The 24,643-nt window shown below is 38.4% G+C and overlaps 1 protein-coding gene across 8 annotated transcripts in view; it reads right to left on the bottom strand.

The window, feature by feature from the left end:
• TAFA5 (TAFA chemokine like family member 5) overlaps window positions 1–24,643 on the bottom strand; it is a 434,888-nt gene that overhangs the window by 30,146 nt on the left and 380,099 nt on the right. The window contains exon 5 of one of the 8 annotated variants that reach the window (XM_069801904.1): window positions 1,748–2,068. The exons of 4 other annotated variants lie outside the window; for them this stretch is intronic. In XM_069801904.1, coding sequence (XP_069658005.1) covers window positions 1,991–2,068 — 78 coding nt within the window. In that variant the 3' untranslated portion in view covers window positions 1,748–1,990. Of the gene's footprint in view, window positions 1–1,747; window positions 2,069–24,643 lie in introns of those variants that run through there. 3 more of the 8 variants (XM_069801907.1, XM_069801906.1, XM_069801908.1) reach the window with 3 other exon arrangements.

The following is a 24,643-nucleotide window of genomic DNA, read 5'->3' as shown; positions in this document are numbered from 1 at the left end:
GAGACTGTCACTTGTGACCCCCCACGCAGGCACCCTCTGGAGGAGGTGCTCTCTGGGAGCACCTATGCCTGGTCAGATTCTGAATCAGCAGCCCTCAAGGAGCACCTCAAGAACAATCTGGTATATGGCTTCATCTACCCCTCCAACTCCCCTGAGAGGGCTTTCATGTTTTTTCTCATACAGAAGCATGGGAGTCTCTGCCCCTGCATGGATTACAGAGGCAGAAAGACATCAGAGTGAAGAACCAGCACCTCCTGCCTCTTACCCTGGAGCGCCCTGAACATCTGCAGTGGGCTCCCTAATTCACCGTGGTGGATCTACAGGGGGCCACTATGAGCATCCTGTGATGCCATTTAGTCTCTGCAATGCTCAAGCCACATTCCAGTATTCTATAAATGCTGTCCTGAGGGACTTGCTTCATAGCTATGCCACAGTATACCTAGATAACATCCTGGTATTCTGCACCTCTTGAGAGGTATGCATTGAAGGCATCCAGCACATTTTTGATCACATGCAGCAGTGCTGACTCTGCGTCAAATTGAAGAAATGCTCCTTTCACCAACACAGGTTGGAGTTCCTGGGGTAACTATGGGCAACATTGACTTGCACATAGACTCCAAGGAGACTGATGACATCACAAGTTAGCAGCCCCCTTCTAGCACAAGGTGCAACGGTTTTCAGGATTTACCAGCCTCTGAGGAAAGTTCATGAAGGGTATTTTGGGTATTGTGGCTGCCATAATGGCACTCACCCAAAAGAGGGCTTGATTTTCATGGATGCCTGAAGCACAAGCAGCTTTTGAGAAAGTACAATGGGTATTTACTGCAGTTTTTATCCTAACCCTGGTCTTTTACTGTAGAAACAGATGCTCTAACCTGTACCTTTTTCTCTGGGTAGCTCATCCCACTGAGAGGAATCATGCCTGAGATAATGAGCTCCTGGCAATCAAAGCTGCCTTTGAGGAGTGGCAGTGCACCTGTGAGGGGGCCAAAGGATTGAAAATGGTGATGACCAACCACCACAACCTGGAATAGTATTGAGGGATGAAGTGCCTCTCTCCCCACTTTGCCCACTGGGCCTCCTTCTTTTTGTGCTTCTCTTTACTTTCCTTTGGCATCTAGGAAGCAGAATCTCAAGTCAGATGCCTTGTCATGGAAGAAGGACCCAGACCTGGATGCACACCTCATACTTGCACCTTGTCCACTCTTTCTCTGAGTTGCTTCACTGCAGCCATGGCAGAGGATGAACTCATGGCAGAAGTTTACCAGGCCACTGCAAATAACCTGCTTCTGGCCCAGCATTGTGATGGCACAGTTTCCACCAACCTGTAAGCAGGTGGGCAGGTAACATCCCACAGGGACTACTGCAAACATGGCTCCTCCACTGATGCCACAGTGAATCTGAAGCTGCAAATGAGCTTCAGCACTTGAGTACCCAGTCCTGCAGGTAATGCATGGTATGGACATGTGTGGCTGATGATGTTTGGGCCTGTAACATCTGTACTTGTACCAAAAGGCCTCTGCAAAGACCGCAGGGTGTCTTACAGCCACGGTAAGAAAGGGTTGCAGTGCCTTGGTGGTATCTTAAGATCTCTCCCTCTCTAATCAAGCTATAGATGTAAACACCTGTATTGTTCCTACAGCTCTCATTGGAGCGAGTGGGTAGGAAAGATGGATCAACATTTCCATATCTTTCTCTTTCCCCACCCCGGATCATGTATGCAAAGGAAAAGGAAAGACCTTTCATTTTCATGTTCCAGATCTTGTGTTAGAAAATGGAGGCCCTGCCATTTGCATTGGCCCTTTGAGTAAAGTGCTGTTACACTGAGAAAGGAGAGCTGCCATGGAGTCTTTTACAGATTTCCTCCAGCTGTGCCGGTCCCTAGCTAGAGATCTCCTTCTTACTTTTTCACTGCAGGCTTAATTTTTGAAATTTTATTCTCTCTCACCACTGTTTCAGTGCACATGAGGTAAGCATAAAGGAAGAGTTGTCAAAATGTCTGTTGCATAAGTGCCTGGCACTCATGCTCTGATGGACAGTTTCTTCTCTGCCTTACATGTGAGATACCCTGTTCAAAAAAAAATTTAAACACTATTTTATTTGCATAATCAATGTATGTCTACTAAATTATGACTTTGAGATTATTCAGTATCAAATTTCTCATTTCATCCAACAATTAAACAGACAAAGTGTCTCCCATGGGATATTCTTTTCTCTTTCTTGGTCTCATGACATAATGTAAGAGAAAAATCTATGTACAACACAGTTTTAATCAAAGCTTTGTCATTAGCAATACAAGTATCTTAACAATCTTTGTTCTCCATAGTGAGCCTATACCTTCTCTAACTCTTTTCTTGGCTTGCTTACACCCTTCATTCAGTGTTGTTCTTTCTGACTTGGTCAGACTATTTTTCTCATTGGAAAATGCAAGCTGTCTAGCACATCCTCCATTTATTACTAGTTTTAGTCCACAACTTGCAAAAAGTCTTGGTAAACTGTTAATACAGAAAAAGTGTTAATTGTAAAATAATTTTTCTGGTGAATTTTCTTTGGATCAGTCTGTGATATTTTGGAGCTTTGCACATTGGAATATCTCTTAAGAAAACCGTAACCATTTTGATTGGAATATAATTTCTCTGCAAAAGTTGTATACACTTAAAGTAACAGCAAAATCCTCACAGTTGCACACAGAAGGTGTAAAGATACAATGTGAAAACAACAGGGTGGAAGAAATAAACTGGAAGTGAATATGTAAAATAATGCAAATTTTAATAGCACCAGCTTTCTGTAATACAAACTGTGAGGTGCTATTAGCAAAACAAGCAAAGATAAAAAGAACAGTAATCTCATAAACACAGAGAAAAAAGTAGGAGATGATGTAAACAGAGTACTAAGAAAAGAGCACAGCCTTTTTTTGGAAGCTCAGGTCATGATTTGTCTTAGGAACATTGGTACAGAATACTGGACAATGCTGTGATTGTGCCTAGTCATGTGGAAATTTGATTACTGCAATGACCATTTATGATTTCTGCCTTGCTAGCTTGACAGTGTCAGCTGTTCAGTGTACAGGTCCCTATATACAGCACTGAGATTTTGACCACACAGCTTTGTTGCTGTTGTTCTTGCACTGCTCAATGGCAACCTCCTGAGCTTTGGCTCCGTAGCGTTTTGTATTGTAACATTTCAGGCTGACATTTGTTGTAAGGCACCTGATTCACTGCTCCTGCAGCCAGTACACCTGAGCTTCCTCCTCCATGGGCAGAGTCGTTCATGGTGCTGTTTCCCTGTATCAGTCCTTGCTGTTTTACCAATCGCTTCTCATTATGCCCTTCTAACACCTGGTAGGATGCTAGGGATACCAGTCACTGTCAGCTGAATCACCAACAGACCTTATTCCCAACTCACAGGATATCAGGTGAAATTGGAAAAAAGCTTTATACTTCTCTGAATGCAAGAACTGTAATTTTGCTCAGTCCTTAAAAGGTCCTCACGGGCTCAGAAAACTCTGTAAGCCTTTCATTTCCCATATGTATCCACATAATATCAAGATACATTCTGGCATGTAAGAATAATTTTCAACTTTTATAGAAGTGGATTTATTAGATATGCATAAGAAAGATACTTGGCATGCATTGTCTGTAGTAATTTTTCATATAGAGCTCTCCTGGATCCTAATGTATAAATACATACCATCTTGCAAGTTACACAGCCCCATTAGGCTGAACAGAAAATATTTAGGTCTGGGAGTCTGTTTCAATGCAGACTTTGAGCTCTGGGTCAGAGAGCTTGCTTTAACTACCATCTGTATCTCAGCTATCTCCAGACACAGCATAGGACATTTTTCCTTCTTTCTCCAAGGATTGAATGACCTTCCACCTGACAGTCATTCAAGTGATTCTCTTAACGTTTTAAAGTTAAATGCAAAACATTTCTCAGAGTTATTTCCCACTTGATAGTATACACATGGCTACATCTGTTATTCTTTCCTTGTATTGCCCCCTGGTACTTGAAGGACAGATGATAAATCTGGGCTAGATTGTATCTGGCTTTGCATAGGCTTGCAGTGAATCAGACAAAAGGGTACAAGGAGCTCTCCCTGCTTCCTTAAGCATCCAGGCAAGGGGCAGACACAAGAGACACTCTCAGCCCTGATTTAGTAGAGCTCTGAATGTGCACAATTGGTGTATTTAATATTTATAGAAGCACTGAGTGCCAAAAAAGGAACTAAGGCCATGGTCTTCTGATTGGGTCAGCACTGGAGTTAGGTGCCATTTTTTTTGAACTTTACTCAGAAATACAATCCAGAAGACACCAAAAATACTAGCAAATGTAGTTTGGATTTCTTGACTAGATTTACCCTGCACTTCAAAAACAAAACAAAACCACACCAAAACCCCAAGTAAAACATTTCCCCTCCCCCTCAAAAAAAGGATACAATGACAATAAAATTAAACATTCTGTTTCAGTTGACTCTCTGTCTTGATTTTTTTCAATTGGATCAGCAAATTAGAAAAAAATCCTGTTTTCTACACAGTATAGGCAATGAGAAAGGCCAATACTCAAGGAACACAAATTGTACCTTTTAAAACCAGAAAAGGAATACAAGACTGTACGGGTCCATCAGACCCCTGAATATATCAATTTCATCCCTTTCATACACCAGTCACACCAATCACACTATACTTTAAAATTGGTTACACTGTCTTAGTTTGCTTCTCCTATTAAAAGGCTATTCCAAAGCCTACTTCCACTGACAATCAGAAACCTTTTAGTTTTAAGATCACAGTTGTCCAAGGCTACTATTATCATCCAATTGCTCTTGTACTAGTATTGCCCTTTAAACAATTCATTTTCTGTAGTGTTCACTTTCTTGCCTTTGTGCAATCATATACCCTCACAGGCTTCAGTTCTCTAGACTGAGCCACAAAGCCTATTTTTTTTTTTCAAAAAAGAAAAAAAAAAAAAGAGAGCTTATTTTACAATAAGGCTTTCTTCTGATTATTACGGTAACCCTTTTCTTTACCCTTTCCAGTTTGAAATAACCTTGAATGGTGAGTACAACTAACCATAGCATTCTAGATGACGTTTCATTTGTCTTGTGCAACGGCATTAGTGGTTCTTTTTAACTCCAGGCTGTGGTTCTCCTGGTGCTTCCAAGCATAAGTAACATTTACCTTATCACAGCAACTCAAATTTTTTGGCAAGCCTCATGCAGAAGTGATGGAGTTAATAACAAAAAAAGCATATGAACAGAGTATACTCCTGAGGAGTTTGAGGAAATTGTTATAATAAGACTATTAACTTTGGGTTAAAGGAGAAAACAAATAAAAGACAAGTGTTGTTGCTAAGGCTTTGGGTCAGATAAGCTAGATTGAAATAATATTTGTTTTAGCTTTGGGAAAAGAAAAGTAGCAAATTGGGAAATAAGAGTTATTATTACAATTAGAAATAGATAAATATAAATAAGATTAGCTAAGTAGTTTAAATCAAATAACTAAGGATGGAAACAGTCCTGCATTGTGACTATGAGGTTATAATTGAAGGCAGGGGTTAGGCATTTTTAAGTTCTTTGCTTTGTGTCTCCCAATATACTGTTGGACTGATTAGCCACTGGTGTTTCTCACAAGGATGTACTGTCCACTACCCAATTTAACTTCACTTCTCAAATAGAACACTTTGAACACAGAAAGCTTTCTATTTGGGACACTGAAACTTATAGCTATACTACCATTACTATTCAGCATTACTCATACTGAAAACAAAAACAAATTAATTCAATTTGAGGGCAATGGTTGTACTACTTTTAATGTCCTTAGCAATCTTTTTTTTTCTCTTCTCCTTCTTTAACTTTATATTTGCATGGTCAATAAGCACATTGTCAAGTCTAATGCGCCATAAAAGTTTCATTTCAGTATGACTTCTGGAACTTCTCATTTTATTCTACAGGATGTAAGGTTTTACATCCTTTGCAGTTCCCCTGTTTAATCCTAATGTCTTATTTGTATGGGTTATTTGTCCAGTTTTGAGCTTTTCTGAGAGTCTTCTAGCTCTCTGCTTGGGATACACATTCATGAACATTTTTGGACATGCAAGACAAAGGACTTCCAGGCCTTTTTCACATTCAAGTGAAATTTTAATCTGAGCTCTGTTGCCTATATGAGTAACTAATTACTTTTGTCTACCTTAGCTTGCCTACTCAAAACTGATACCCTTCATTACAGGCCTCTATTTACTCTTCTATTTAATTAAAATTCTATTACGTTATGATCATGCAATCCAAGTCTATTTTCCACAACTGACATTTTGTATAATGTCCTCACTACTTAAAAAAGGCAAGTTTAAAAGCAAATCAGCTTTGTTGGTTCACTGGTGAAGGAACCTGATCACATTCTGATGGAACTTATTCTTTATGAGTTGCTTTTGGTCAGAAGCTCTAGCCAGGAAATTAAACAACTCTGCTGTAGACGATTTTCCTAGGGTATACACTGACAAGATTTTGCATATTCAGTCTTAAGAGTGTGGTGGCATGAAACTCTTCCATGACAGGTAAGCTTCTCTGAGGCATTCACTTCACTGACTGAGAGCCAAGGCTCTTGAATGCTCCAGGGCAATTACCCTGGAGCTTCGTGAGATGCTTGGAGCAGTATCGGTGGGGCTCTACTTACAGTATTCCCTCACAACCAGGTGCAGTTTCATTTCTGTTATACTTTGCTTCCTTAGTTTTCCACACTGCAAAGAAAGAATGTTCTCCCCATTGCTTTTTTTATTTTTTTCTCTCTCTGACAATGAAAACCCATATTCTCAAATAAACTATATAATATAAGCCTGAGTTTTAAATAATAGAGACTATTGACATAATCAACTAACATATATGCTTTATCAGCTTTTTACTAGCCATGTTGTTACAAAGTAATTTCAAAGCTGTTTGCAATTCCCTCATATGCAAGATGAAGCAGGGTACTGAATGAAAGACAGGCATCTGTGAGGTGCAGAAGGAGTGGCAGTAATACATTTGTCTTATTTAATTTCATACTAGGCTTACAGAAAGGAGGCCCTCTAGAATTAATTTAACAATTGTTATGCTCTTTTGCATCACTGTAATCTAAAGGGAAAATTTCTGTGTGATGCTCTTTCTCTGAGGGCTTTCGGTTTTCAGCCACATAATTTTTCTTTTGAAACCATGACTTTCTTTTCAAAACATTCAGTCAGACTCAGGGAAGATCCATTATTATTCCATGGACTGTGTGGCTTCATATATTGGTACTGAATGAAAGACTCAATGCATTTCATCAGTATGAATGCACTCCAGTACTTTTTAGGACAACATTGGGAGGTTATACTGCAACCTTTGTAGGGGATACTAGCAGAACACTATTAATGTTAAGAAGTACTCAAAATAGATTAAGATCACATAGCCAAAGACTACCTTTTGTACAGAGAGCGCTACCCCTTTCTCTATCATGGATGCCTCCATCCTGACTGAAAAAAAGCAGTTAAGCATATACTTAGTTTTCTGTCAACATGCATGTGCCAGTCTGAAAGCAGGACAGTGAATCACATTTCCAAAAATTAATTGGAGGCAACTGTTCTTTGGGGCATTGCTTCAATATTACTCCATTTCTTTTCACCCCTCATGTGGGGTCCTAATTTACACTTGTGTAATTCCAGTGTAGTACTCAGCCTCTGTAATGAGACTGCAGCATGAGTAAAAACACTTACAAGCAGATTTTCATCTTCCTCTAAATTAGCAATTCTGCAAGAATGTCAAATGGTCCTGCTCAACACATTGAGCTGGCCATGTCTGAAAATTAACTTTCTAGTCATTGCTCCAGCCCACGTGGCACTTGACAAGTGCTACAATACTCAGGAAAGACCATGTTAATTATCACATGACTATTATTTATATCTCTATTTCTTGAAACAATATTCAGTCATTAAAGATAGTGAAAAATGGCACTATCCAGAATGAATATGAAATGAATATTCATAACACAGCTAATTGTCACTGACATCTCAAATTTCATTATAATTTCTGTTTTGCTTAGCACTTTCTCATACTCGCAATAAACCCATCACTATGCTATTTAATTACTGACTACAACAGAAGTCCAGACAAAATTACATATGCACAATAGGAGCCTACATTTCATAATCAGCTATATAGTTAGGATGTTTGGAGAAATGTTTCTTGTATAGGTATAGATGTATTTATGTAGCATAACAAATCTTAACATGCTTAACAGAATCTCCCACTTTTTTTAATAGGCATTGCATGTTTTAATTCACAGCAAATCTAATAACTCAGGAGTTTCTAAACTTATTATTGGAACTAAAATAAACTTTTCCCTTCTACTGGGATATTATAATAGGCTTTATTTATTTACTCTGTGCATTTCATCATTCCTTTGAAAGTGCACGTAGGAAAATACAACTAAATAAAAAGGCTTGCAAGTGAGCCATTCTAATGTTTATCAAGACCATTATTTTTCTTGCAAGCTTGTTAAGCTCTTAAATACGTATTTGTATCAAGCTAATTTAGGCCCATAGTTTTTGTGTAATATCACCTACTTCACATAAGCACAGACAATAAGGGAGCTTAATTTAAAAATGGCTACAATTATAATGCTGGCTCTATAAAGCTAAAGGGAGATTATTTTAGCTTTAAAAATTGACTTGGGGAAAATTAACACAGTGAACAAGCATATTAAATACTAACTGCTTCAAACCATACTGATTCTTGCTGCTTCTAAAAAAAGAGCTATCTAATTTAAAATATGTCTCAGCCTTTAAAGAGTACTTCTCTTACAAATACTTACCTTTACAAACATTATCCTTTGAAGTGCATTAAAAAGGGAGCTGTTTATTGCCAACAGTTTGGAACAGGGCACTGTGATGGGGGAGTCTGTCACAGATAGGAAAGCAGTCATTTGGGGAGGAGAAATTATGATGGTTTGATCATGATGTATTTACCGGAGTTCCTGGGACTGGGGGTCAATGGATCCTCCTTTCTGTAAATGGGAAGAAGTCGACCCCTAACTAGAGGGTGGTCAAGCCACACTGAACAGCAGGCCTAGCTGCAGAATGCCCACTGATTTCTGCTTGTAATAAATGTCAGCCTCTGAGGTTGTTATTTACAAGCTCTCTCTGTGGTAGCCCTGAGATTCCCAAGGCATCGTTGGTTGCAGCATTATGCACAAGTTCTTTCAATCAGAGCAACCAAAGCGACAGAGACTGAAGCTGACAGGTCACAACCCCGTTACACTTTATAGTGACTGACATTCTTTTTGTTTAATGGGCACTTAAAAAATCTAAGCCATTTTAGTTTTCCTAAGAAAATGTTTGTGTATCTATTAAAAAAAGCTTCTATCCACTTCTCTTAGGTGTGCTATCATTCTTTCCTTTTCTTTTCTGCTGCAGAAGATTCACAGATGTATATAAGCAGGAATGACAAAAGAGCTGAATGTATGAGAAAGTTGTAACCTGATTGTACATTTTCATTCTCTAAAAAGGGTAACAGGCAATATTTGAAAAATTCTGTAAAGGGAAAAATCAGTGCAGACATTGAGTTTAAAACTGATGCTGTCTGTATGGCTCCTAAAAAAGCCACCCATGATTATTCCAACTTAGATAAAGAGTGAATGGGAAAAACTCCAACAACTATAAGAAGCACATTGTACAAAGACTCTTTCTTGACAAAGAATTGTCTGGTGACACTCACAGGCCTAGTTAGCTGCCCCTCTCCTAAGAGTGACTAACAGCTAATGACAGTCTGCCAAAGAAGTTCTGCTGAAGCTCATATTTGATACCTGTGACATTTAGAACAGGAATGTAGGAAAAAAGATGTTAATACTGGGAAAAGAATGAGTGAAGTGGAACACCACAAGAACTTCAGCACGATTAATTTGTTAATCTTCATCTCTACCTACAATCGCCGGTATTTTCTTTACTCCAGGAAGCAGCTAGCTGTCTGATGCATCCTTACGCAGGAAGTCTGTTTAAACATGTTAAATATAAAGACATATTTTAAGTGAATTGAAGAATACATCTGTGAGCATGTGTTTAAATGACATTTTAAACAAGATTTTTAAACAAGTGTTTCCTTGAACTCAGTCCTTCATCATCAGTTAATCAGCTGGGACAGAACAGCTATACTGTGGTAGTGCAGAAGTGTGTGAAACAGGGCATAAGATTCAATTCATGGCTAAAGCACTCCCAAAGATGCTGGAGTCACTGTTAATGGCCTGGATTCTCCAGGTAGATCAAAGGCAAAAAAAGCAGACAAGATACCTTGAACATTCAACTGAACCATGGAAATTAGAAAATGTTCTCAAGTGAGAACAATCAGGTTCTGTAGCACCACACATCCACTGCATTTTTTTCTAATCTTTATGATTTGGAGATAACTTTTCAAACGTGATCTAGTAGTAAACTAGTGTTGCGTTTTCTTCTTTGGTTTGCAGTCAGAGAGGTCCAGGAGGAATGCAAAGATATGTTTTAGAGCTTTTAAAAAACACATGAATTTTAATGAGAATCCCTAAATTTCCCTTTGGTGTGGTTGATACTGCTTTTCTGATTATAGCAAATGTTGAGTGAAGCTGCTATTAAGTTATTTAGGGCTTCAAACTGACAGTACTGAACTCACTATGTGAAAAAGAAATCAGTTGTCAGAAACGAGATGGACAAATAAATAAATATACTGGTGGAAGTCAGAAAAATTATTTTGCAATAGTGTTATTGGAATTGCTGCAAAAAGCATGGCTTTAATCTATTAGAGAAACCCATTCAATGTGAAGACAGGATTTTGACAAGAACAAAGAGGCGACAATGTGAAAACAATTACATACTAGTTTATGAGAGTTTATACTATTAAACGGGTACAGTTGTCATATTTGACCTCACCTGCAGAGTAGGTTTTTTACAAAATAAGCAACGAAGAAAACAAAATGTAGTAACTGTAATAAACACAATGTAGCAAAAGACCATTTAATTGCAAATTGTGATCACAGAAAAGAAAGACAACAAAAAGTAAGCCAGTTGGTGAACCCTTCTCCTCTAAATGTCCCTTGTTCTACTCAATACCTACTGGCTATTTTAGTTCAGATAGCAAAATATCACCTCATCTGGTGATGAGATTCCTCTCATTCAGCTGTAGACATTGAGGTGAATAAGATTTGACTCACAGATTGAGACACCAAATTTAGGTATCTACATGTGAAGGAGATCTCCAAGACCCCAGTCTAATCAGTAAAATACTGGAGTTTCAGTCAGCTGTCTAAACACAGATGTCTATTGCCTTTCCATTTAAAATGCCTTCTTAGGGTATCTGGGACAACCTCATGGGACTGGCAGATATGACAGAGGACATCAGGGACACTTTTCTGAAGAAGAGGCTGGAGGCTAGGCAGGTATACCTGAGGCATCTCTAATAGCATTAGATATCTATGCATGGACAACTGCAGCGAAACCTTAGTCCATTTGATCAACGGATCCAGAGAGCTATTCAACCCACTCCAAAGTGGACATCTACAGCAGATCAACTTAACTGTTCCCTACATGTCCTTGCAGAGGGCCAGGATAAAATCAGCATTATGAATTCAATGGTGTGCATCTTCTTTCTTCTATGCATACAGATTAAGTGGTTGGTTAAAGGTTCTTCCACAGTGCACATGTTCTACAAATGAGCCAAGCCTTGGATTCATTGTTAACCAAGTGAACTTCCACAGCAGTAAATTTTACAATCTAGCAGGTAAGGCATGGGAGAGAAAGAGGATCATCATCTTGTTTTATGAAGCCACTTTATTTGGAATACTGTATTCAAATAAAGGAACTGTATTCTTAGAAATAGATTGGCAAAATGGAAGGAGTTCTTCAGAGAGCAAAAGAGATTAGGAATAAATGCTTAGTTCTTTACTTCTTAAATCACTTACATATTCCAAAGAACTCAGTGCTCTGTACCATGGACGAGTGACAAAAAGGAAGAATAGTATCAGCTTGTAAAAGTAGAACTTGCAAGAAAAGAAGGGAATTACAGCCAGAGTGTGAAAACAAAGGCAAGAAATATAAACTACCCAGTCAGTGACATTTTTCTAGTTATTCAGTAACCTCTGAATAACACACTGTATGGGATATGGAAATCCAAGCTTGATTTAGTAATAGAAAATGTACTTTAGAAGAGTGTCCTATATCAACAGGGAGACGGATGGGATAACCTGAAAAGTTCATCTATTAGCAACACCTATGAATTTTTCCACACGCTATTAGTTGTCAGATATTTTTTCAGAAAAGCAACTATCCTGATAAAGAAACAAGATTTGTCAGGAGAATACCAAATAACTCTCACCCAGAACTCACACTTGTAGGTCCTTAGCAGCACTGCCTTAAATCATATCTTTTCCCCAATATTTCTGTTTAGCAGATGCTCATTGGCTAGTACTCACTCTGGACTGGCTTTAAAGTAAAAGATTAAAGGCATTGAGTATTGATAACTGAATTAAAAGGGCTGTTTGCCAATAGCTATAACAGTAAGTAATGAATAAAGAGCATTGCCTGCTCTGTGTCCTCTTGACCATGCAGAACAATCATTAAGAATTAAATGCTGTGATTCAGTCCCCCTCCTCCCTTTTCCCCAAGAGGCAATGCCTCACACACCACCAAGTATGCAGTACTCTGGGAACAAAGCCAAAAGTAGCAACTTGTTCTCTGAATGAGAACAGCTCAAAAATAGGTCTTACCCAAGAAAGAGAGGTGGGGGGAGGGGAATGACAATGTTTCCTACTATTGCTTATAATGCACTTTTTTTTCTGTCTGTCTTAAATGAAGTTCAGGATTTTGGCTGTGAGGCTACATTAAAATGATGCTGTTTCCTTTACTCTTAACTTATTCTTTCACTTTTGCAATCATATACATAATGGAGCTAGACTGACTTTTTTTACAGGCAGGTCAGGTAAGTCACAGAAATTGATGATGTATGAAGTTTTGAAGGAAATACCTTCCACCATTCCACACCCCTCCTTCTCTTTCCCCCACCAATCTCTGCTCCTGGCACATACAAAAAAACAGTTGCATGATACATATTACATATATATCAGCTTTATACACATAGGGTGGCCAATATGTGTGTATATACACATAGATTTGCATTAACCCTTATGGTTAACCTGAAGAGCTATGGTGATGATTTAACTAAAATGCAACTAAAAATATAGCAGAGAAACAGAGACCCCGCTGTTGGCCTAAGTTTGCTGTCTTAGACTGGTTATACTAAAATAAGGGCATTGAATTCATTGTACTTGAAAGTAGGAACAAACTACAACAAAAATTACGTAATGTTTGCATCTCTTTTTAAATTACTTGATTTATTCTTCGTAGAATGCAATACAACTTTTGAATGACTCTCTCAGTTACATTTTCAAATGGTTTCTCTCTCTTTTGCTTACAATTCCCTGCTGAATGCTTTAAAGTACATGCTATTTTCCATTTGGAAAACATGTTGTGGTTTTTTTTTTTTTCCCGATATGCTTTTATTTCTAATGATGCTTAACATTAATGTCACTTCCCTATTTACTCTGTTTGCATATCGACCTTGATGTCAGCACAACACTGGTGCTGGATGTGGTTAGTTAAAATTAGTCCCCTCTGTTTGCCGTGTAGCAACAGAGCATAAAATGGGGATGATATCTGAATGCTCCAAAAACAGTGGCTATTGTTTAGTTGTTTCTACATGTTACATCTCCATGGATGACTACAAGGTAGAATGGGCTAAACACAAGTGGTATTGAATTCAGTGGATTATACTGATGATTCATTTAATCAGGTATATTCAGCAAAAAGAAAACATTAAATACTCTCCAGGCTGTGGCTGGCCACACATGGGTGTGCAGATGACAGAAAAAGCTACTTTTGCAGGTGAGAGCCACAGGAATACTGGGGAGGGCAGTCGAGGTTAGCAGAATTGAGCTGAGCAGTGATAAACAAGCTCTGAATCGTTTCAATCTGTGGCTGAGCTCCTCCTCCAGCATCCCCTCTCCAGAGGTCTGGCACCCTCTGAAAAGGCTTCAGTATGTGACGAATGAATCAGAGAGTATTCCTTGAGGGAATTCCACTGTTGCACGGCTCCTCTTTGTCTCCCATTCCCTCTAGTGTAACACAGTGCATGCAGTTACCACGTTCATATATTCAAACCCGGGATTTGCACACAAATACAGATGTTTGCGTCTGCATAATGAATACAGATCCATTTTTTAGGGTATGCTCACAATGACTCTAGCCTTTAATGTCTGACTAAATTAGGTGGATGTGCATTATGACTTTATATAAACTTCATGGAACAATTCTCAGATCAACAGTCTGTGTATTTTAACCATTAAAATACCAATGTCTTTCAGTTGTTCCAAGTTGGTTGGGTTTTTTAATACTCTATATACTGGAATAGGGCATATCTTACATATTTGTTAGCATGAAAAAAGTATTACAGTAGGTATATGATGGTTAATAAAATACAGTGAAGATCTGAATGTTTTTTCTTGACTGAATACTGTTTTCTTGATATCTGACTTTTAAATACCTTGGAACAAACTGGACACTGAGCTCACATTGCAGTCACTGGTGGAAAAAAAAACACCTCCAGAGAGCAATCTATCTTATTTTCAGATAAGTATCTGAGATAGGTCAGCACATTGCTAAATGCTCATTTCTCTGTGTAATTACAGGTAGAGGCTAGGGTGGATATCTCAGACTTGTACATCTGTATTTTTGATGTCTGTGGTTAGAGAAATCAGCACAACCCCAAATGTCCAATGCCAGTTAAAAAATATACCCCTGTGCTTGTCCTCCTCCCTTTTTACACAGACTTCATCACAGAATCAGGATTGTAGACTGGTTGAGGTTAGTGTGGACATCTGGAAATCCTTTAATCCAACACCTCTGCTCAGAACAGAATCAGCTAAAGCAGGTTGCCCAGGGCTGTGTTCAGTTGGGTTGTGAATATCTTGAAGGATGGAGACTCCATAACCCCACTGTGTTTGATCATTCTCAAAGTAAAAAATGGTTTTCTTATGTGTAAGTGAAATTTCTTGTATTTGCATTTGTGCCTATTGTCTCTTCTCCCTTCACTGGACACCCCTGAGGAGAGTCTGACTCCCTCTTCTTTATAACCCTCCCATCAAGTACTTACAGACATGGATAGGATCTACCTGAGCTTTCTCATCTCCCAGCTAAATATCCCAAGCTCTTTCAGCCTCTCCTCATATGACAGATGCTCCAAGCCCTTAACAATTTTTTGTGGTCCTTTGCTGGACTTGCCCTAGTAAGTCCATGTCTCTTCCATACTGGGGACACCAGCACTGGACACAGCACTCCTGATGTGTCCTACCAGTGCTTAGCAGAGAGGAAGACACCTCCTTCTTACCTGCTGGTGATGCTCTGTCTAATGCAGCCCAGGAAACTGTTTATCTTTGCCACAAGGGAGTTCTGCTGGCTCATGCACAACTTGCTGTCCATCAAGACTCCCAGGCCTAATTCTGCAAAGCTGTTCTCTAGCCAGTCAGCCCCCAGCCTGTACTGGGGTATGGGGCTATTTCTCCTTGGCTGCAAAACTCTGCATTTTCCTTTGCTGAACTTCACAAGATTAATACTTCAACTCATTATAGCCATCAAGAAGTCAATTAATCCAGTCCTTTAAGTAATCCCTACGATAAATTGTAGGAGTGAAACTGCTTCAAAGGGCAGTTCATCCCCTATTCCACCAAGTAATGTCTGAGAGAAGGGGACGCATCTCTCTCTACTTCTGTGGCCAGTCACAGACAGGAGAGTATTTGATGTTTTCTTTACTCTGAATATGTTTGCTTGCTTCACAAAAATTCACTCTTAATGCCTTATGCTTTCTCATCTCAAGAGAATGTGGTTACTAAATCTCTGCTGTATGTGGTTGTGATGGTGCTCAGCTCTTCTTTGATCCCTGGTGTCCAAAACAAGTGGCAACCAAGTGGCAACCTCCTCCAAGTGGCAACCTTTCTAAGGCATGTCTTTTATTTGCTGTCTTATTTTAGTCTTTAGTTAGCTTATCCACTGTCTCAAAAAGTTTTACTGTTAGTCACAATATTTTAAAGTTATTTCTGAAATATTTCATAAATCCTATGTGGTAAATATTCACTATTCATACATCCAGTCAAACTCACTACTTTTAATCCGCCTTGATTTTTTCACCCACACCACATATATTAGGCTTGATTTTAAAGTTTGCTTTGTATAAACTACTTTTTCCATGAACCTTTCAGCAGTTTTAAGAGTTCATGTAATGACAGCTTTCAGCAAAGACAGAACAGAACTGAAGTCAGTAAATTTAGATTTTTTTTCTGGAGTAAATGCAGAAAAAATGGTTGTTCTTATCATATGCACAAGTCATTGAACAATGTGTTGCCATTGGCAGTTTCAAGTCCAATGACAGATTGTACATTAAAATCATAACATGAAACTCACTTGTAATTAAAGTATAGATTCTGTTACAAAACTCTATGAATTCTGGGGTCTTTTCCAAAAATTGAAGAATAAAGATATAGCTGTTTTTGTTAGTTAAAGGAACAACTGGGCTAAGTGGAAATTTATACGCAAAAGAAAAAAAAGAAGAAAGAACTGTTCTTGCACCCAATAGTTCCTGTAAATACTTATCTCTAAAGTGAGAAATCCTGTACTACTTGTGAAAAGAAGTACTGTTTCAAGGTGGGATTTTATGATGGAATCCTATTACGTTAGACTCCTTCTGGAGCTCTTGTTCCCAAAAACTTTGTCATAAGAGTAATTGTTACACAGATCATTCCATTAGGCCAGGTTCTGAAATTCTCGTTCATTTTTCCATCTACTCAGCCAGTGGCCTTCAATAACCCTTTCAAAAAATGACAGAGTTCCCCCTCTGGCATGCCCTCTCCAGAGCTGTGACTCTCTTTGAAAAGAGGTCAGCTTGTGCAATATACACTATATAATGCCCAAAGCAGACTGTTGAGATAGACTAATCATTGTAAGTCATACATGCTTTCCTCCACCTTTTTGTCACCTTCTCTTCTTAAATTTTTAAGGCTGTTGGGAACCAAACTGGCCCCTGGCATTATAAGGCATCCTTAGGAGTCACTTTGCTGGGCTTAATTATCACAGTGATGCAGAAGGGCTGTGCATTTGTTTTTGTATTTTTACTGTCCTTGGTAGAATATTATTGAAGGACAAAGTAGACAATGCAATAAATGTCACAGCATATTACAGAATTTGAATGAGGCCTTAAATTTTTTTGGAAGCAACTTGAAAAAGGACTTTACATTTAAAAATTTAAATCTCTAAGGAAAAAAACCCAAACCCACCAAACCCTAACTAGACGAAAAGAACAGGATTTGAGGATCTTACTGGATATTCAACAATATTCCTGCTAAACCATATCCGCATTCTCCTATTTAAAATAACCAAAACCACCACCACCCCCCCCCAAAAACCAAAGCAAAACAACAAAAAAAACCCCAAACCAAAACCAAAACCAAAATCAAACACAAAAATCCCTGGTTTACATTCCAACTTAAAAAGAGTTTAGGCACGCAAGACCTGGGTTGTACAGGTGTTTCCAAAAGCCCCTCAACTTCCTCCTTGATTTCAAGACACTGCAATTCTTTTTAAAAATTACCATTAAGATTTTCACTAAATTACTTTCTCCTATGATACATCCTTGCTTCCTTCATAGGTGTGAACTCTACAATATTTTCCTTACAAGCCTGTCATCAAGCAATCCATGTAAGCACTTGCCTGTCATTGTTTCCACCTGAACAGCACTGATCAGTTAAGTGTATTTTTACATTACTTGCTTCCTTTTTATTTTTTAAATCATGGGAACATAATTTGGTGCCACAGAGAAAGACTATTGATATCGACTATTGCTATGCTCCTTTGATGAGAGAGCATAGGACAGTACATCATTTTACTTGGGCCAAAACAGAGTGGTAGGACCAATCTGGACTCAGACTGGGGTTTGCACTTTCATTGCTGATTAGTAAGTACACTGCAGCATGAGGGCCAGTTGCATCCTGAGGCTGCCCATCTAGCACCCACGCCCACAGTAGTCGCAGTGCCATGGGTAGTAAATGCTGCTGTTGCTTCAAAATAGCAACTCTTTTTCCAACATCCCTTTCTCTTTGTTTGGACTAGATATTGAAGTATCAATAACAAAACACCTTTGACTCGTAACTGGAAACCTACAGCTTTCTACAAGGGCTGTCTTTCTCCCTGATTACACAGCTTTTCTTCATTCAGCACTTTATCTCAGAACAATTTCTCTGCTGTAAACTTCCCTGTAAACCAAAGCTGCCTCTGAAAAATGCAAAAATTGTAAGAACATAAGCAAGAAGGTTTGATTAACTTTTATTTCTAACCTTCTAATTGGTATCTGTAATAATCATGTATATAGTTTACCCACATCTACCTAATTCCAATGTAGCTTTCCATCAGACTGCCTGTTAACAAGTAATCATTTAAAGGGATAACTCCAGCGTAAAATTCACACTTCTGTATGAAGTTTTTAGCTATTACTCTTGTAAAGAACATTTGAGAGTATCATCTCAGAGAGAGAAAAAAAAATTGTTCTCAGTTTTCAGTCTTTATTTTCTGCATCCGACAGCCGCCTTCTGCATCATTGTTCTGTTCCCCCAGTGCCTTCAGTTTAAATGAGACTGTGACTTGGTTTATTTAAGTCCATAAGAAATGACAATATAATAATACATATGAAAGTCTAAGTGAATTAACAGTATTTTTTTCTTGGCACTACTACTGTTAAGGCTTCACCAAATTCCTCTTTGTTACTCTACCAGAAAAGCAGAAAGCCTACCTCGCGATCAGCACAGTTTATTCTTAGTGAGGGCCAAAGAATCATGTCCTGTTTTAATCACAAAGTCAGGAAAATGTTTCCATTTATTTGAAAATATATCGTAAGTGAGAAACTGAAGGAGGTTTTGTTTTTCTTTAAAGTTATTGACTTTTTATCTCTGATTCTTCACAAAGTGGGATCATCAGCATTAGAATCATTAAAGACAGTGAAATGCAGTTAAACTTTCTAAGACCTGGATATTGATCTAATTAAAAACACCTCTTTTCAGATTTATTTTTATTAGATTTCTTGCTAAGAAATAAAAAAAAATGCAGGAACTACACAACAGTCATGACATTCTTTACTAAGGCTGTCACTTCTGGGGACGTGTTCTCCTTCTCCATCAAGCCATGTCATTCAGGGATGTCATATTTATCCTGTGCGCTGTTTGCCTATGCAGACTCTGTGCATTGTAGACTAAATATATGTACTGGGTTTCTGTGGTGGGGTTTTGGTAGTGGGGGAGGGGTTACAGCAGCTGTGAGAAGCTGCCAGAAGCTTCTTCCCCGGCTGGGAGTGGGCCCCGCCTCTGGGCCAGGCCGAGCCCGCCAGCGACGGCGGGAACACCTGAACAGAGGGAAGAGGGGGAACCTGCCGCAGAGAGGGGGTCGGGATGGGAGAGGAACCCCTCTGCGGACACCAGGTCAGGGAGGAAGGGGAGGAGGAGGCTGATGCCCCCGCAGCCCGCCGTGAGGACTCACGCTGGAGAAGTTGGTGGAGGACTGTCTCCCGTGGGAGGGACCCCACGGTGGAGCAGGGGAGGAGTGAGGAGTCCTCCCCCCGAGGAGGAAGGAGACGCAGAGACAAGGTGTGGCGAGCTGACCCCAAAACCCATTCCCCGTCCCCCTGCGCTGCTGGTGCTGGGAGGAGGGAGAGAAAATAAGGATTAAAGTTAAGCCTAGGAAGAAGGGAGGGGTGGGGGAAGATGTTTTTAAGATTTGGGTTTACTTCTCATTATCCTGCTCTGATTTGATCGGTAACAAATTAAATTGATTTTGGTCTTTTTTCCTCAGTCGAGTCTGGTTTTTGCCCGTGACCATAGCTGGTGAGTGATCCCTCCCTGCCCTTGTCTCAACCCACGAGCTTTTCTTTGTATTTTCTCCTCTCCATCCCACCGGGGGAAGGAGTGAGCAAGCGGCCGTGTGGTGCTTTGCTGCTGGCTAGGCCTAAGCTATGAAAATATACCTGTGCTGCACTTTATATATACTCCTTTTTTCATTTAAGATTTTTTTGAAGGAATATGGGTGCCTTCTATATGATATATTCTATTATATTTTAACTAAAGTTAGACTTCACCTTACCTATACTATACTTTTATCCTCGCATAGTCATACTCAGGCTCTCTTTACATCCAAAAACTTGTAGAAAACTATTAATTTACCCATATACACTAAATACTTTAAGGATGAGAGAAATCACTCCCTGCTAGGGTCTGCTTCTCTCCGCAGAATCTAAATGGGAGTCTTGATATCTACACTCCAACGAGTTCTGTTCCATGTCTGTGTTTTTCATCCACAACTCGCCTAATGTGCAATTAAACCGTGCCTTTATAACTCTACAGGAGTCTAGTCAACAACTGAAAACTAAAACCTCTTATCATATTTAATTAGGCAATTTAACCATGCTGATTTCAGAATTGCACTTCTTCCTGATTCACATTTGAAAACAAAACCCAGAATGTTTAGAAAGAAACTGTCACGTTGAACGGCAGCTCAAGGAGCTTTCCAAATCATAGTATCAGTCTTTCCTGATGCATCAGCTCTTGAGGAGCCTTCTCCATGACTCTAGTTAAGCTGGGGACCAAGCAGAGAAATTCTGCAGTTGAAGTCCAGGAATGTGTGGAACTGAAATTGCACTGTAAGCCAACAGCACAGAGAATTCAAAATGCTAATCTACTTCTTTTGCCTTTCCCAAAATAAAGGTGTTTGGGCCTGGTTTGGGTTCAACATAAACAGGGTTTTTTTAAGAATCAGTACTGAGACATTATAATTTCAAGAAATAAGAAACATCTTACATATGAGGTTTGTTCAGCTTGCAGTTTACAGAGTTGAATGACAATCTAAGTCAGTATGTAGCCCTGCATTGCATATGGATGACTGCATGGCTCGGCAATCTTACCAGAAAACAAAAAGCCTGAAATTCTATGACTGAACACTCATTTAATAATGTTCTCAAAAATAATTTTCAAAGTGAAAAATAACCTCTCGAGTCTGCTCTATTCAGGAAGAAGAACAAATGCAAAAGCAAAATTTCAGTGGAGCCAGGATAGGTTTCTTGGAAACAATTCACATCAGTCTGTAGCTGAGAGAAGATATTGCTCGATTAATATTGATAACGCAAATCTAGATTTAATTCTAGGCATTTTTAAATAAGAAATGGATTTGATTATCTAACACCAAACCTTGTCTTTCTCATGAGTCAAACTGTGAAGTTACAAAGAGTTATTAATTGTATGTAGTTAGATTAAAAAAATTAATACATGTAATTAGGACAAATGTAGGAAGTTAAATTTTTTTCCACCTTGCATATGAAAACCATAATTTGGACATTTGGAGAGCCATCTAAGTATATGCAGCCACCAAATAATTTCCTTTTGTTTAGGAGCTGTATGACTGACTGATTCTTAATAAGTGCAGAAATAGCTGTAGGCAAACAACAATACAAGCTTGCAGTGCACAGAAGTGAGCTGAAAAACAGATGCCAGCCCTCAGCTCTTCCTGTATAATTTGTACACGTTAACAATAGTAAAGTGATTCCTTAAGCATATTTTCTAGCTTATTATTCACCACTATCGTATTTCAGGTGGCACTTCAAAATGTTCTTTTATACCTGGGTTGCTAGAACAGGATATCAGCAGCTTTTTGCTAGTGCATATAATTGAAAGGCCGTTACTTAAAGCAGGCACCATTAAAAAATCTGAATTTGCCAACAGTTACAGCCCAATTCTACACCTAGAATAGAAAAGTAATTATGGTATGCTGCTGTATTTAGAAGTGTTGGCAAATCTGATCTTTTAATGGCAACTCCTCTTCACATAAGAAGCATAGATATTGAGGCTCTTTCAGTAGTCTATGTATACATATTATAACACAAACAGTGTAAGTAGGTAGATAGAAAGAACTATTTTATCAGGAATTAAACTTTAAACAATGAATTCCATTAACTATCAAAGGTCCTTTCAAAATTTTTAAAATTTTGTCGGTTCTGTTAATTTCAGGGGTGATGACTGAATTCATTTTCTAGAAGTGAGACTGGAATCACATCTCTTGTTTCTCCTTTGTGAAAGCACTCCCACTGTTAAGCATGAAGTACTCAGAACCACTCTTCAGCTTTAAAATGAACACAATTAACAATTCCTGATGACACATTGCTCAAAGGGGATGAAAATCAAGTGACTTTGCATTCTAATTTTGCCGGAATAAAATCCTGCTGCCTCAGGTGAAATCAAAATAAATTCTCAGTACTGCAAAGAATATGTGTGTTCTACTATACAGATGTGTCCTACTGGCACTTCATACAGTGCAGCACGTTAAGTACACTTACTGTCTGACAGCTTGCGCATTTTGTTAAAATGGGAACATATCTGTCATTTCTGAGGTAGACTCAAAAGATTAGGAGGTTAAAATTAAGTGCAGTGCCTTTTGTCGCTGAAAATGGTCTGGAATATGAAGGCACCAGTGAGCTGACTTGACTCCTATATTGTTGTACATAAGCTGGATTTGCACTAACAGTACAGTACTGATTATACCTTCAAGCAAGATTTACTTTCCTGTAGAAGATCATCCCTCTTTATTTACTGAGCTAAGCACTTCATGTGCATTGCCTCGTCTAGCATAAAATAAAAGGGCTTGTATTTAAAAAGTCTGCTTGTGAATGAAGACTTATGTATGTCTTCATTTATCTCAATTATTTACCATTTATGCATTTTAAATGATTGTAAGAAATACAGTTTTATGGAAAATTGGTACTAATGTTGCATAATTACTGTAAATAGCCTTTGGGAATGTAGTGGCAATGTTTTCTATTCCTGTGTTATCCCAAATTGGAGCATGGATGAATGTCAGCTTGATTAATCACATTCAGGTGGGTTTTTTTCATGCTGAAAGTTAAAATCCCTATTTGTTTTTTTTTTTTTAAAATACAATTCTCAAAACTTATATTTTTATCTAAATAAAGAATGCAATTAACACATTCATATAATCTTTGTCAATTCAAGGAATATGAATACAAAACATTAAAAAACAGCCACAACAACAACTTGGAAATGAAAAGTAAAAATACTATTCTTTATTCCATTTGCTAGAAGTGAGAAAACTAACTCGATGCCATAACATAGTGTAAGTTCACTGGAGATTGACCCATTTGTATAATCCAGGGTTTTTTTAATGTTTTTTTTTCTTTTATTGCTACAGCAGCCTCTCTGGTTTGGGAACACTAATGTATTACTTCTTAAATGATCTGTTATTAAATGACAAGAATGATATTTCTTTTACTTTGTCAATACTAGGTTTGTATTTGAAATGTAGTTGAGACCAGTTAAGGAGAAATAACTAAGAGAAGACCGGAAATTTTTGAGAATTCAGGAAAAGTGTCTCCACATTATCCTGAACAGAGCTCATTCTGTTCCCTTTTTAATGTAATTTTTGTTCTAGGAATTTAAGATACTGTGGAGTGACCAAGCTGGCACACAGAAATCCCACTAGCGGCATAACTCTGAAGAGTACAGCTCAGGTACCTTAAAAATGACACAAATAATTAGAAAAAGAATCCAGGCTCATTCATTTGATTTTAACAGATGAAACAAGGACCAGATTCCTAGGAATTTACTTCATTTTTACTTAGCCCTCATTCAGGCCAGTTCCCATGGGCATTAGCATGAATTAAAACAAGCACATTTGGCTTAGTAGGATTTGTAATGCTGTGTGCCATGGTCTGAGATGTCTGTTGCTTTGAAAACTAACAATCTTTCTACATGCTTTTGAACGTCTGTGTTTCTCTTCAGTATGACACTTTTACAAATTTGTAGTAACATTCTAAATATTACTCAGTCTGCAAGAAAGAGGAAAAATCCAATGTACTTTGTACTTAAATGATGGCAGGAGTGGTTGTTATTCTGGATATTTTGGGTCAAGGAACAGAATGATGAATTTCCGTTTCATGTGGATAGAAATAATGGTAACATTGTTTGTGACTCTGTCCTTCACTGGCTTAAATCTGAGAGTCTACATAGACAGGCTAACCTTGCAAATGTCATAATTTTATGGTAAATGCTTTTAGTAGGGTGAACGAAATATTTCCTGCTGTTCATACCTCTTCACGAAAGTGAGACTGATCCCCATGAAATGTTGAGCCCCGTTGATGAGGTCTTCCAATTCCTTGTATCTTAACTGCAAGTTGAATACTTCACACAGTCTAACTTTTGATTTGGTGGATTATTTTATGTCTCTTATTGCCTTTCTTATAGTACTGGGTAGCTATCTAAAGGAATAGACTTTCCTATAATAAAATCAGGATGGACATGTGTAGGACTGTCAAGATTCTCTAAGCAGTCCTCAAGGATTTTGCATAGGTTTTTTCCTACTTTTACTGCAACATTTTAAGCATGTAGAAAATCTTTCTTACAGACTAACACTGAGTTTTTCTATTCCTTTCCACAACAGAAAGCAGTGTTTGTTAAGTTGTAAAAATATGCTGAAAGCATGTGATACTCCAACAGCAAAACTAAATCTTAAACTACCTTGCCAGTTTTAA

This window comes from Haliaeetus albicilla, chromosome 14 (assembly GCF_947461875.1).
Source record: "Haliaeetus albicilla chromosome 14, bHalAlb1.1, whole genome shotgun sequence".
Lineage (NCBI taxonomy): Eukaryota > Metazoa > Chordata > Aves > Accipitriformes > Accipitridae > Haliaeetus > Haliaeetus albicilla.
This window is presented reverse-complemented; position numbering and strand designations above follow the sequence as displayed.